The sequence below is a fragment of the Schistocerca serialis genome, chromosome 2 (genome assembly GCF_023864345.2).
Source record: "Schistocerca serialis cubense isolate TAMUIC-IGC-003099 chromosome 2, iqSchSeri2.2, whole genome shotgun sequence".
Lineage (NCBI taxonomy): Eukaryota > Metazoa > Arthropoda > Insecta > Orthoptera > Acrididae > Schistocerca > Schistocerca serialis.
This window is the reverse complement of record NC_064639.1, coordinates 722231851-722247942: the sequence shown is the minus strand read 5'-3', so window position 1 is coordinate 722247942 and position 16092 is coordinate 722231851. Positions and strand designations below refer to the sequence as shown.

General features: G+C 36.1%; 1 protein-coding gene across 1 annotated transcript in view; it reads right to left on the bottom strand.

Annotated features, from left to right (window-relative positions):
- Window positions 1-15490, bottom strand: part of LOC126457913 (zinc finger protein 599-like) — a 59112-nt gene extending 43622 nt beyond the window's left edge. The window contains exons 1-6 of the mRNA XM_050094599.1: window positions 15334-15490; window positions 14875-15003; window positions 11218-11341; window positions 7845-8073; window positions 2513-2646; window positions 2174-2348 (exon numbers count right to left, since the gene is read on the bottom strand). Of these exons, the coding sequence (XP_049950556.1) occupies window positions 2174-2348; window positions 2513-2646; window positions 7845-8073; window positions 11218-11341; window positions 14875-15003; window positions 15334-15468 (926 nt within the window). The 5' untranslated portion in view covers window positions 15469-15490. The remainder of the gene's footprint in view (window positions 1-2173; window positions 2349-2512; window positions 2647-7844; window positions 8074-11217; window positions 11342-14874; window positions 15004-15333) is intronic.
- Window positions 15491-16092: the final 602 nt, after the last annotated feature.

The following is a 16092-nucleotide window of genomic DNA, read 5'->3' as shown; positions in this document are numbered from 1 at the left end:
ATGCGGGAAAATGTAAAATGTGGGAAATAACATTTTAAGCTGTCAAAGTTATGTATAGGACACCCCCTTGCATTTTCGACTTTGTGTGTGATATATGTACATCTCAGGCATCAAAAGACTTGTCAGGGACTTGGTCATTATCTAATAAGGGTTTATTATCTAATAAAATCCACTGATGTAACTGGAACTGATAGCTGTCCGGGAAATAGGAATGTTTGACTTAATTTCATACGTTATAATCAATGTTTTTGAAAGACTGCAGCTGTCATTTGTCATTTAAATAATGAAATACTGCACTAGTTGCATATTTTTTCATACATGGCACACTGTGTTTCATGAATTCATTCTTGTTGTCAATTGCAAATATGTAGATAAGTATTTTGTGTTGCATTTGCATGTGGTTTTCTGCGTCTCTCTTGTAGTTATCTTTTTGAACTTACCAGGTACTGTGCCTCCTCAGTTATGTAGAAAACCACACACACGCAAACTATCACTCACACACTCACATTGTTTGTGCAAAAAAATGTAAATACTGCATTTGACAACTAAAATAAATTCTCAAAACATGTTTTACACAGCATGAAAAACTTACATAACCAGCGCTGTGTTTACACTAAAAAGTGAAAACATTTCAGCAACCCAAAAGTGAATGACTGTGTCAACTAGCACTACAAGTGGCCAAGCACCAAAACACACTAAATATAATTCGACAAAGGTGACACGATGATCACAACAATCAGAAAAATGCATTTGCGCAGTAGACACAGTTTGAAAATGGTTGTTGTGATCGGTAATAACATATTTATTCGAACTAATCTAGTTACTTCCATCAGCCACAATGCCATGTAGAGCTTGGCAGCGGCGGGAGATACGGCACGAATTGTTCAAACTGTTACATGTTTACCAGTTCAAATCCACTGAGTATAGCATTCTGGTGTAAAGAAACTTAACAATGTGCAATTTATAAGCACTACTGGACAGCCAACATAATTTTTTTCTCCACGCACACTTTTTTGTAATGCATAAATCGTGGGAAAATTATAAACATGTTGATGCAAAATCAGGTGCAAATTAACATTGTGGACATAGGAAATGATAAAAAAATGTCGTAAACGACAGGAAAACATTAATTCCGGGAACGTAAAAATGGGGTTATACTGTTCAATTGTTATGACCACGTAATTCCCGATTCACAGGTACAGAAATGGAAAAGCTGCCCTCAACAGTGCATCGGATGTAAAAATCAATAACTCAAGAATGAAAGGAGATTTTGTTCCACTCTCAATTTCAAACAAAATTCCAATGTCTTGTCTACATTTCATATACTGCAATGTAGGAGCTAAAATCCACAATATACAGTTTATCCCATGTGCAAACTCCTTAAAATTTCATGCAGTGTTTTACTTCATTTGATGCAGCACACTAACTATGACATATACAGGGAAGAAATTGAATTTTTTATAGAGAGAAGATTTCAGACTGTAAGATGTGCAAAAATCAAATTTTTTCGGCAAATACTTCCTTAAAATTGGATGATAAGTATTTCATAGTGGCCAGAATGCTGTCTCTCAGCACAGGTTTCAGCATTTGCTGAGCAGTACAATCACAACAAAGCTGCACTCGGCACAGGATGCAGAGATCACATCTGTAGTAGCTAAAGGGTTAAAATTGGGTGTCTGAATGGGACTCAAACCTTAGAGAGAAAGGGCTCCACCAACTGTACAACTCACGACCCGTCCTCATAGCTTTAGCTCTGCCAGTCCCATTCTCCGACCTTCTGAAGTTTACACCAGTTCCCTGGTATACCTTGCAGGACTAACACATCTCAAAGATTGGAAATAGCAGAGAAATGACTAGAGCATGAAGGATTGTTTTCAGAATGAATTTTCATTCTGCAGAGCTAAGAACTGCTTCCAACCCACTGTTCATTCTTAGTGACAGAAAAATTTACTAAAATCACCAGCCACTCCTCAATACGCAGCCAGTCTCAATCGACACTGTTAGGACACATTTATATATCAACAAATTCCTTTATTATGGAGTTCCAATGTTTAAGAGCATGGATTCAAATCGCTGTTTGTGTATCTGAAATTTACGCTCTTATATTACACAGTAAGCTATTGCAACTTTGTAAATTTTTTCTAAGCCATCAGAGTCCATTAATGGAACCTACTTGTGTAAGAAATAACGCCGCCGATGGAGAAATGATCGGCCACATATCTCACACTGGAAACGACTTTTACGGCGTTTGCCCCTTGGACGGCCTTTTCCTTTTGCTTTGTTTACAATTACGAGCTCACCAAGATCCTGACCTTCAGGTGTTTCAAGATGACCTATAATTTCAGCTCCTACAAAATAAAAATCACCTAATTATAAAAGAAGTTTAATATGATTAGTAACATCTGTACATAAAACATTTTAATAACTACTCATTTTAGAAGTTCAAAGAAATAGGTTGTGCTCTGAGATGCCGTTGGAAATTTTGTATTTATTTAAAAAACGTAAAACCTACCTTCAACAGCATCACTGTCAGCTTTTATTTTCTCTTCAGATTCTTCACTTCCTTCATCCTGGTCATCTTCATCTATAACTCCTTCTTCTCTAAACATTCTTTCCAATTCTTTACCACGAATCACTTCAGTAAACCTAGACACAAGAACATTCATTTATTCAGCCATCATATTCCGAAGATTTTATCACGAAAAAGAATCCTTAGAGGTGCAAAATGGCTCAAGCTACCCATTAATGAAGAGCAGCAGCCATTGAACACAACATTAACTGCTAGAAGCTATTTATCTATTCTCAAGATAAAATTTGATACAGTAAAATTAGCAGGATAGTTGCTGCTTGAATAAAGCTTCCTCTTCGTCAGTTACTTTAGAGACTGCTCTTTATTTCCTATTGTTGGATTAATATTTAAACAAACATTTTTTACCATAAAACAGTTATCTACCTTCCGTAAAAACAGACCAAATGTGACGTATATTGGTACTACTTATGATAAAAGAATTTAACTGTCTATATTACATGTCAATAATTTAAATGTATCATACATAGATTAACATATGGGTTTTGTTATACTGGCGCAATTTACCTGGCGTAATTACATTTGCCACAGTACAGATATTGCACCATCTCAATCACCAAGTCCGTTCATTTGCCACTAAACTGCTACATATGAAGAAGTCAAGCATTGTTTGAATAATTTTACACTTGTTGCATCTATTTCCCATCCTTCTTTTTGATCCAGGCTTTGGACCGGCACTGGCAAAGTTAAAAATAGATTTATATTTTTGTCTTTTTTTAATAATTCATTCAGAAGCGTCAATACATTTTCTCAGATTTAGTTCCCAATGATTAGTAATGCTTCTTTGTATGATAAGTCTCAAAGCAGGGTACAACACATAATGGACCTTTTCATGTTTTGGGTTGGTATCTGGTTTCCTTGTGTACTTTCTGTTTTGTGCAAACCACACATCTGTGCATTAGCATATTTTTCTGTGAATCTTCATTCACAATAACTGCCGGAAAATGTCTACCTGTGAATCGCAGGGGATTCTCGTCATCGTAGCACCTCCCCCTACCAGCTTTTTCCCGTTCTGTTACCAACAGGTGGAGAGCATGAGCATTTAAAATGCACAAATACAGAATGTGAAAAAAATATTTCTAGTACCATTCCACAGTCTTAAACACTGATCACAATGAGCTCAGTAACATGTCACAATGGTCAACTGCATCCACACTCGAACTGTAATCTACAACACATTGTGATTTCTTTTTTTTTTTTTTTTTTTTGCCAGTATTTCCGTCAGCTTTCTCTGTTTCAACCATTTGTGTTGTGTGTCTTGTGGTCAACATGAACATCTTTCTCTAATTGCACCACTCGATAGCAAGGATCTTGTCAGTAGACTTAAACTCAGTTCCTCCTCATATTAATTTCTTCTGCAGTTTTGGCATGTTGCACCTATTCTTACGAACAGTGCCACATGCGGCTGTTCCATGGTTGTGAAGTCAAAGGAACAGGTCTGGGCTGGAGTACCAATTAGAGACATATAAAATGTGACCCATTCCAAATGCGGTCCCATACGAGTTACCACAACGTCACCAATTTTCCCCAAATTGTGGAACCCAATCTCTGTTATTGCGCCTGTATATACAATAAAATCCAAAATATAACCACTCTGACAGTCACACAGTAAATGACTATTCTGAATCTACTTTGCTTGGTTGGAATAAATTGCTTAAAAAATAATTGTCCTTTGAACAGCAGAGGCTTTCATCTATACAAAGCTTGTGATGTGGACGAAATGAATTACGAAATGTCTTACGAACTCTATCAACAATCATCGTAATTTTAAATAGACTGTCACCTCCGGTACTTGCAGAGTTATCACTGAAGTGTAGCATTCTTAGAAGTAGACAAAAATGGTCTCGGGACATAATTTCGCTGAAAACTGGTGTGTCCAAAAGTGTATCTGTGGATCAATAATCACTTAATTTTAATTTTCTAACTTGCACCATTAGAAGGCAAATAGCAACAAAACAATTCACTTCCTCAAATCCAGTGTCTTACCATTTTGACAGTCAAGAATTCACACATTCTGTAGTATTTTCTCTGGTGTAAACATAAAAATGATTTGCTTCCATCTGCAATAAATTGCAACTGTTCTTCACACATAAACATCACAAAAAATGAAAGAATGCTTGAGTCAGTATCTATCTGACTTTTGTGTCCTGAACTCGAGTGATCAAAGTAATGGTTTAACAGCTGGAAATTGATTTCTTTCCAGTCTCTAACATGTCATTTATGCGTGCTCTTTTCCAAACCGTTTCACTGTCACTTTGATTCCTCAGATTCAGAGCAATTGTTGACTGTAAATCTTGCTCTCCCCTCTGATGTAAAGAGCTGGACCTACAGCTCTGAGATTCTGTTGAAGACTCATCATTGCTACCAACATCAGATATTTCACATTCACTGTTGCTACAAGTGAGCATATTCAGGATCTCTTTATCTGTGCAACCACGGTAATGTGACATTCCTCCTGTAGAAAACAAGAAAACTGATGGAAACACAGGAACCAAAGTCTAATTCTGCAAAGAGGGAACACAGCAACAAACACATGCACACTCTCAAACTATACAGTCAGATCACTGAACAGCTACTGGAAGAGCAGGGTGGAAAGACAGCTCTGCATGTTTACACGTCTGTTGCGCTCAGGTAGCTGTGACTCAGTGCACCTAAACTCGACCCTGATGGTGAAAAAGCCTGTGGCATGGTATGCATCAACGCGCCCTTAGCGCTGTAGGGAAGACCCAAGGGCCACCCTTAAACACATCGGGTGCACCAGAGGAACAGTGAGGCATGACGAGTTAATAGACCCCCAGTAGTCAAAGGGTTAATTTAACCACACGTTCTGACACACTAACTTTTGCTCAACTCCAATTTGCTTTTGAAATGAAACTCAGATTCTTTTCAACTCTAGTTGCCACTTTCTCAATTTTTGCATTAAGGCAAAAGGTCTGTTTTCTTTACTTAGTTTTCTAATTTCAAAAGGTGAATCTACTTTTTTAATAGATTATTGCAAGTCACAAAATTCTTTATCTGAACTCTTACTATCCTTTCTTTGTTAATTACAAATATCTTAGTATAATATGTCGGACACAATAATTTTCCTCATATTATACTGATAAAAGGCCTTTACTTCCTTTAGACCCACAGTTACAAAGTTCCTATGTTTCTCAAACGTGTCCAAAGCAAGACTGAATTTTTTTTTAAGCATTTCATTTCATGGTAATTACAACTTGATTTAACCTCTGAACCATCAACTCTTAAGTAAAACAACACTTTTTCTTATTTACTGTACTCTTCAATTAAAATAATGTCTTTAAGAAACACTCAATATACATTTTTATCACTTGCTTCATTACTAGGAACACCACTAGAACACATACTCCATTTTTCAACTGCACATTTCAAGAGCTCATAGTTAACAGAGAATGACTGAACAGTGTTAGGAATGTTACTATTCGAATGGCACCCGAAATAAGTGATAGTTTGACACGTTAAGTAGTCTACTTTGCTTATTTTCATTCACTTACGACATATAGTATTACATTTTGGGGTAACTCTTCCTATTCTCTAAAGAAATTTTTGGCTCAGAAACGAGTGGTTCAGGCAATGAGTGATGCAAGTTTGCGAACCTCTTGTCGATCCCTTTTCATTAGTCTGGGTATTCCGACATTGGTCTCTCAATCTATATATTCTTTACTGTTGTTTCTTGTAAACAATATCACCTTACTCCCAAGAATCAGCAGCTTTCACTCAGTTAATACTACGCAGAAATTCAATCTTCATTTGGACTGCACTTCCTTCACTCTCATGCAGAAAGGTGTGCATCTATTATCAATAAGTTACCCCAAGAATTCAAAGATTTTAGCAGTAATCCATGCACTTTCAAGTGGAAACTCCAGAGTTTCCTCATGGATCACTACTCCTAATCTGTTGAGGAGTTGCTTTAAAAATTAAGCCAATTCCTGTGTTCTATTATTGATAGCGTTTACATAAACTTATAGCTTGTCTTTTTTGGGTTCATAAACAGTTAATTTTATCTGTTATTACTTTTATGTTTTAATTTAATGTACTGAACGTTCCATGACCCTGGAAATTTGCTCCTATGGAACTTGGTGTGTGTAAAAAAAAAAAAAAAAAAAAAAAAAAAAAAAAAAAAAAAAAAAAAACCACACACACAGGCTTGCCTGCGAGCCTCTACCGACTTGCAGATGCTATCTGCTAGTCTGTTGAAACATTCAATGAGGACTGTCTCAACAATCAATCATTAGTTACTTTAATCTGATGTATTTAAATCATATAACCAATGTACTTTATTCCATTCGCCGAGATAAAAGTTATTTGAAAGGAAAAAAAAAAAAAAAAATGTTCAATAACTTTGAGTTATTAAAAAGATATTAAGGAATACATTCAGGCAGGTGATAATGGTCTTCAGTTTAGGTCAGAGCGTGCTGAACTAAATGATTTTTTTTTTTATTTGGAAGGGCTAGCGCAAGCTGTTAATAGATAGTTAAAAAACTGCAGATGCTCGCAAATGCGAAAAAATACTTGCAGCCTGAAACAAAAATGGCCACCATTTCTAATCGACACCTGATAAAAAAAATTATTTAAAAATATTTTTGAGTCCACTGAACATTATGGAATTCACTCAGCACATATCAAATTTTTCTGAGGTGGTCATGCAACCAGTGTTGGACCACTTGGTATTGATTAACCCAATGGTAGGACATTCAAGGGATTAAACAGGACATTATAATATCTCTGAGGTAATTCAGAGTTAAGCTATCTATACCGTCTGGATATTTTCGGCAAACATTGCCAGTTATTCCAAAATCAACTCTGGCCAATTAAATCAATGCATGTTTGAATCAATCATTTCTTTAACAGCTGAAACCACACTGCAGTGTGGTTCCAGTTGCCTGAGACTGCAGTCGTGTGTGTGAGTTGCATTTGCATGAGTGTGTGTGTGTGTGTGTGTGTGTGTGTGTGTGTGTGTGTGTGTGTCGTTGACGAAGGCCAATGGCTGAAAGCTTTAATTGTGAGTGTCTTTTTGTTGCGCCTATCTGCGACTCAACATCTCCGCTATATGGTGAGTAGCAACTTTCTTTCTCACAATATTGTTACATCCCAACCTTGATTTTCCATTGTTTAATAATTTCTTTGCTAGAGCTTGACTGAAGTTATCTGTAATGTTCCCAGAAAAAAAGATGCAAATAAAGACCGAGCAGGGCCTTTTTCAGCTAGTAATGTGATACTTTGCACCGTGAGAACTCACCTCTTAGGAACTTTTCTTTTCCTACGCCGCCTGCCATCCAAATCTCCTTCATCATCTTTTGATTCCTCTTCTGGCTCTGGGGACTTTTCTTTAACTATTTCTTTTTCCTTTGCTTTTGCTTCACTTTTCTTAGGACGACCTTTTTTGGGCCTCGGCCTATCCAAACCTTCCATTTTGAGGCTGATTTCATGTTCTGCACGAAACAATGCTCCTGTTCCATCTGCCATGACTGCAAGTGACATGAACAAACAAGGTTACTAAGCACAAAACATTAGAATATACATTTGTCTATGCTTGTGAACAGCAAAGTTATAAGCAGATAACATGTACTGACAGATGAGAAAAAACACGATTTTCAAAACCTCCAAATGCTTTATGGAGGGTAGTATTACATAATATATTATGCAGTTTGCATTTGGTATAAAATGCACGGCAGGTCAGTGCTCCTTGACTGATAAATAAAGATTTAGTGGTCTCTGAGGATTTCATCCAAATGGACAAGATTTGAAAACCACTAAGACTTTATTTGAGTAAGCTTTGGCTGAAAGCTTAATGAATAACAGTCTTTTCATTGTGCCTATCTGTAACTCAATGGGTCATCTTTATGGTGAGTAGCAATCTATCTTCCCATATTTCTTGTTATTCAAGTATACATTTTATAACAAAGCAAAGCACTGGTAGTTAATTCAAACTCACAAAAGACTAGCTGTCTGGAAAGTCATTGAAAAAGAAAAGGGAGTATTTAAAATAAGAAGGCATCAAATCATTAACACCATCTCTGAAATACAGTGCCATTCATTTTTAAAGACAGAACAAAATCAGTAACTTCTCACCTGGTGGAAGAATACAGTAAACTTCAGAACTAAAAAAAATTTAATGTAATGTATTATATAAAAAATTATTGTTGCACACTGCTCTGAAGAATGATTTGTTGACTGAGCTAAACAATACAATCACAAAATGAGGTAAAAGATAAGAATTTAAGCAACAAGGGTCTTCAGATGTTTAGCGTAACAATTTAGCAATGCTTGATGAGAGGTGTGATGAGGATTGAAAGGGGATGGTTGGGGGGCGGCAGCAGCAGCTAGTTTTAAGTAGCCAATGAGAGAGAGAATGGCTAACAGACAACACATTTTGTAATGATTGACTGACCCTTAGTTACCATGCGTGAATTGAATATGAATGTATGATTTAGCAAAACAAAAAGTCATTATTCCAACCAATCTTACAGTGACAATGTTTCACAGACAATTAGCTTTCTTTCTTTTTTAGGTCTGCCCATGTCAATATTTGAGAGAGCAACAAAGGCACATCTTCAGGTGCAAGACCTTTAAGGACAGCTAAACATTTTAACACCCAGAATTTCCTGTTATAATATTATAAGAGGTTGGGAACGGTCCTCAATATCCCCTTGTGAACTGGGAAACTAACCCTGATGGACAAGTGTGTGCTATAAATGACAGTCTGAGAAAGAGTACTACAATCTTTATATTCCTTTGTGGATACAAGGATCTACACTGTGGTTACACCTACATGATAGGCTTTACTGGTCATAGCTTGTTACTCATTATTTGTAATATTGTTCTTCCTGCTGACACAACTTTTCTTCTCATCAGTAAAATAATATCTGTATGAGCATAAGATCATTTCATCATCAATGTATTAGATGTGTTTACACAATTCTTTATCCTATAGAAATGATGTATTAGTAAATTTTCATTTGAAGAACAAAATATGAAACTACAATTACTATTTCTCCATTAAGAAACCAGTCCTAAAATATGATTTATCAGTTGATTCTTTTATAACTTCTCAATTTTTTTCTTTAAACTTTACATATTTGTTGCAAAATGTACCTATAGGACTTCTATGCAACATATCACTGAAGTGTTTCTTGAATCTGTGATTGATTTCAACTGTAAGTGTTCACATAATAAATTTAGATAGTAGTAAAATGAAAGGGCATTGCAAAGCAGGTAAATTCGTTGCTTACATTAAATCCGAGTAATAACACATGGCTTGACAATACAACTGAAGTGCTACACTATTTTTACAAGTTTTTTTGTAGACAGACTAGAGTAGTGTAATGTTGGATCTTTACATTATTGTGTGAATTAAGTATGGAGTAATCCACTTAGTGGCTGTTCTGACTTTGTTAATTAATAAATGACTTATTTCAAACTTAACTAATAAGTAAAACAACATATTAAGCATCATCATCTCTTAATGACCACTGACAAATGAGGAAACCGTTGATGTTGTTCAACAACTGACATGTATTTACTGCACTGATATTTCTATAGGCATGATTGCAACTAAATTGCCTTAACACTTAAATGGAAACAGAACAGACCCCTTGGGGACACTCATTAGGAAGGCTTCACAGCATGCTACTGTTCTCTGGCCATAAGAATAACAACAAGAATTTAGACAACATTATGAAAAGCATACATTGCTACTCACCATATGGCACAGATGTTAAGTCACAGACAGGCACAACAAAAATACTACTGACATGTAAGCATGCAGCTCACACAGAAGTGACAAAGACCTTCTGGCTGAAAGCTTACATGTTTAGTAGTCTCTTGTTATGCCTGTCTGCAACTCAACATCTCTGCTAAATGGTGAGTAGCAATCTAGCCTTTTACAATATTGTCATTATTTCATCTTGGATTTTCCAATGTTTGGAATAATAATTTAATTATTTACTCATTTACAACTTTAAAGGAAGAGGAATCGTCCTTTCTCTTTTAAAATGACATCGTACCACACCTTTCTTTCTGTTTCGTAACAGCATTATTCAGTGGAATTTTTCTCCACCTTTATTTCTCACTCTGTCCAAATCACTTCTGAGGATCCAACCCAGGTTCAGAGTGACCTGCTCCTCCCCACTTTCCAACCTTCACCAATCCAGAAGTGGAGAAGGAATACATAGTTCCAAAATCTAGGATTGATGAAGCGTTTCCTTTGGCATCACGCAGCATTTTACCTCCTGAAGAAAAATTGTGGCCAGCCATTCTTTTGGCTAATAATTTTAATAGTTTTCACAATTAAATTTTTTGCTTGATATAATTCATTCTGTGTCATATGAAACAATGTTGGATCCCAGTTTATGTTGTCTACAAACAATTCTCTGCTTCATACTGATAAGGTGAAAATAGTTTTCCCAATACCGGTGCCAGTGCTGCTGACACTCCCCCCCCCCCTCCCACCACCACCACCACCACCACCACCACCACCACCACCACCACCACCAATGAGTGATCAATACAAATAAAGACTTGGGGAACAGCAAGAGGTAAACTAGAATTACATGCACTGTATACAATATAACAGGTGCAATTTCAGCAGCGGTTAACTTTAATGTGCTTACTCTGTATAACGACCCTGTTTTCTCCATCATAACTTGCTGCATTCGGGTCCTCAAGAGATGCAGATGTAAGCAAAATTTCTGTAGCTCCCAATCCAGCTTTCTCAATTTGTTTCTGATGTTCTACCTACAACAAGCAGTTCTCTTAAAGAACAACCATATATGAGTTTGGGTTGGAATCATCTGAAATGAAATCTTAATAAATTTAAAATAATATTACATCAAAAAGAAACAAAAAGTAACAATTCAATTTCCAATCTGTCAACAAAATACAAGTACTCACAACTGAAGTAGTTTGTCAAATGTAACATTATACCTAAAAATTCTAAGTAGGCCTACTTCTTAACAGTTTTTTTTTTTTTTACATAAAACAGACATTTCCACAGCATGTTATGAAAGGCATGCATGATTGACTACTAGTGGTCTCTTGCATTCATTTTAGGCAGCACAGCTGTAGTCTGGAAGTTCTGTGATAATACAGAATACTATTTAAATCTTTTCAGTGCTTTAAATAATACTGTTTCTCCACTAGTGCAAGATGACATAAACCTTACTGTTAAAGGACTGTCTCACAAATAGACATGACTTGTACATCATAAACAAATTAAACAAGACAAGAGTATAATAATTCACCAAAGGATGATAGCATGACCACTAAAACCCTTAGTGGTTTTAAAAATAAAAGTGGCTAAGCATTATATCAACAACTGTTTGTATCTGATTAGTTACAGCCCTTAATCAGCAGTGCATTATGGATGGCAAATTTATTACTAATAATACTGTTATCACTATTATTGTTGTTTTAGATGAGAATGCTTTCTGATGCGGTTAGAAATGCTATTAGGCCTATAGCATTAAGCAGGTCTCACATGCCATTTAGTTCTGAAAACACCTATCTTTGCCTTTTTATACACAAAAAGATGTCAGGTTTTTAAATTGCAGTCAGTCATACCGATGAATTTTAATTGAAAAATGTTAAAGCATTAGGAAAAAACTTCATCTGCAACAGCTTTTAATAAGGAAACACTTCTGTTGTCTCAAAGAGTTTCAATTGAACTTGTGCTGACTTTTGGTAAATATGCTGATTCACAATCTGCATCAACTTCTGGACTCTACGAATTGCATGACAGACAATACTTTTCATTTTTCTTCATACTAAGGTTTCTTTTTATTCCATTCAGTGGTGGAGCATAATATTACTGCTTTTAAGTCTCCGAGTGAGTTGTTGTTTGCTTGATATCGAAGGGGTAGATACATAAGAGGCTGAAGAACGGAAACAGTGTATAATCTGAAAGACTGTTCTTGAAGTTTCCTACACTGGTTATCAAGATATATGTAGTACTTGCCAGCTAAGAGTTTACAGCATTTCTGTTACACTGTGTTGCCAGACCAACAAATATGTGATCATTTACATTCCCCTTTTTGTATATGCTTGATGTTGCATGTTAGTGGAACCCGGTATGGAACTTTAAAAAACTCATAAATATTCAGCATGTAAAATGACTGGTTCTGCATCATTACAATTTATTGCGCAAATGATCCATGGAACATGACTAACTATACACTTGAGCAGGATTCATGTATGAGCTGTGTAAGCATACCGTAAAAAATCTCTTCTGCAAAAGAAGAGCAGCTTCCCAGTATCCTACCAATTTACTGCAGCATGCCATTTGTTTTACATACAGCTGAGCCTATTCGGTAATTCAACTTTATATACCGGTATATCTACACAGTGACGTGTTCAATACACTCCTTTTTACTCATTCATTCACTCATACACTGTGATCCATAAATCCTGTACTAAAGGAGAGCCTTCAAGGCATGGAACAAGTCACATTATACACTAACCAGAAAGTAGCAGTCACTGCAGGCTAGTTCCCAAAAACATACTAGCAACCAAACCGGTTTCTTCTAGTTTTGTTGTGGAGGATATTGAATGAAAAGTGTGAAATGTTTTCCACACAGTCAATACTTTCGGAACTCATATTGACTTCCATGGAGAATGTTATGTTCCAAGCCAGTCAATGTTCGACCTCAGAATACATTCCAGTATTCTGCTAAAAACAGATGCAAGTACAAGACAGCTGTTCTGGGGTAAGTTGTGCTCTAGTGTGGAGTTAATTCACATCCAGATTCTATGTAGCACTTGCCAGGGATTTCTTAATTCAGTTGAACCTTAGGCCTACTGAGTTCTAGTGCTTTAAATTATTGTCCAACACTACTTATGCTGACTGCTGTGTCACTCATCTCAGTATCAATATACTCACTGAATACTGGCAGAATTCCTCAATTTGTCTTTGAGGAGGAACATCTGACCACAAAATTACGTATTTCAGTTTCACTTCATTTCCTGTTTCACTCACATGTGTCTGTGGGCATAAGTTTTTGAGAAACAGACAAGCAAATTTAGGCTATGTGCTAACAGCACATGTAACCACTTCACTTCAAAGACGTTTAACTACTATCTGATAACTCATCATCTGAAGGTTAGCAGAAGCAGCTCAAAGCTATATGGGGGAAATAGAGTAAAATAACAAAAAATAGTTGATATCTTTAGTTAATTCACATTTCAGAATATTTTCTTTTTCTAATACTAATCTCACATAAGTACCAAATACTCCCTTCTTAGTTTCCAGCTTCTGTATATTCTATGCAAATCGCACCTCTTCCATCAAGCATGTTATACACACAATCCTGTTTTCTTATGGATTAAGTTTCACCATTTTCTAAATTATTCTTCAATACAAAACTTTTGTGTTGCAACTGAACATTTGCAAAATCAACTCAGTTGAAAGGACAACAAAAAGTCAAGCAAATTGTTACAAATACTGTGAGGTCCTAGGTGTCATGGGTCTGATACACTAGATTTTTCCCATAAAAAATTTCATCTAATAACATACATAATAGTTCCATACTAACAAGAATAATCTTCTCAAAAAATCTCATCAGTGGTAATATCACAATTGTCTTGTAACAGATGACTGATTCTCAAGTACACTTGTGTATATGGACAAACTTGATATGTTCAAAGCTACAATATGAGGGACGTATAGCTTGACTTTTATGATCATCACCAACAGTAATTAATTCACTACATACAAAATAAATCAAGAAGACACAAAGGAAAGGTAATAAGAAACAAACTTAAGAAAATGTATGCATTTATAAGATCCAGAGGATCTTCTCCAGCAGATCAACTATAGAACTAATTGAAAGGAATTCATTCTTTTGTCTGCACTGCGGCACTGTAACAAAAATAAAGAACATGCAGGAAGGTTTATCCAACTAAGAAAGTTGTGGAACTGTAAATGCCTTCAAAGATACTACTGGTGGTGACATGTTGTAACAGAGTAAGGCAGAGACTGGAAAAATAAAAAAAAAAACCAGGTATTTTGCTTGAGAACTGAGAACACTAAATCTACTGATGAAAGCCTTCGTTTCTTTGTCATACACACAGGCGTTACAATGACAGTGACAAATCCTTTTGCTGTTTAACCGCAGTAGTTGATATTTCACTGAAGGTAAAGCTCCTGATTTAAAAAGTACAAATTACAGAAACCTAATCGTCGGGCAGGATACTTGGCCAATAATTCTTTTCTGTTACAACTCACAATCTTTCAACATTACGCGCAACCAAATCTAAAATTAACAATTGCTTACCTGTTGCTTCCACAACTCGCGAATCTTTTTCTGCCCTTCCACCAAAAGATCAAAAAACTGAACAGTGGCCTGCAACTGTATGTTACACCCGGGGCATATCGTCCTCGGAAGCTTGCCATCATCACAAACCTAGAAAAATGTTTACAACGTCTAACACTCGTTTCTCAAAACAATTGCTAGCAAACAGCTCCAATCAAGAGCGAACACGATTTCTAAAGATTGCCATTGAATGTCAACCAGCAACAGAATACTTCTGTATCTGATGACAAAAATGTTGCATACAACCAACGTTACAACAAACACCTTACGGAATTTACTGTTTGGACATACAACTGATTTGTGTAGTGGAACTAAGAACTACGTAATTTCTACGACGACGATGATCAGTACACTCCCATTTTCATGTGAATAGGAAGTCAACTGAAGTACCATTTTTCACTATCGCCTAATCGCACTCACCTTAAGTGGAAGGTACTTATTTATAAGGGTACTTAAATCTGGCTCTGAATCTTCGGAAGAATATAAAAAAACTCCACTGGAATTATTTTCAGCACATAACCTACAATACGTAGAATCGTACAGTTGTACTTCCATGATGGCGGGCGGTAAATATTGGAGATGACCAACATAGTGTATCCTCCAATAAGATGCAGCATTAGTGACAGAGTTCCGTTTCTTTAGACGGGTCCACGCATTGGATCGCTAGGTGTATGATCTCGCCGCGGTTTCTTCAAATGTGTTTATGTGTAATAATATAATCGAAAGGGTAACACCAATGTTTTGCACCAAATTAGATGTAGATTTCACGCGGTACGTGCATACGATCAGTCAATCCATATGAATATATAATACCCGTAATTCACAGTTTTACGTGCAATTTCAAAAACAAAACAAAAAAATGATATTTTATTAGCACTACGTGAGGACACAATAATTTTTTTAAAGAGCTGAAAGGTCATCTACTGATTTTGGTTTTCGGGGTTTGGCATTTTGAAGCAATTTGCTTCATAGCAAATGTCTCACATCATTGGGCAGTGCTGTTTTCCACTTGGAATTTTTTCCTCTCTAATATTGGTCACCCCTTGCCTTGATATTGCTATTTAAATGTGTTTTATATAAATTGTACTCAGTTTCTCATAACGACAATGACTCGTCAAATAACACGCCTTCCTCTAGGAAGCAATTTTCCTCGGCAACCCATAGTCCAGTACGGATTTG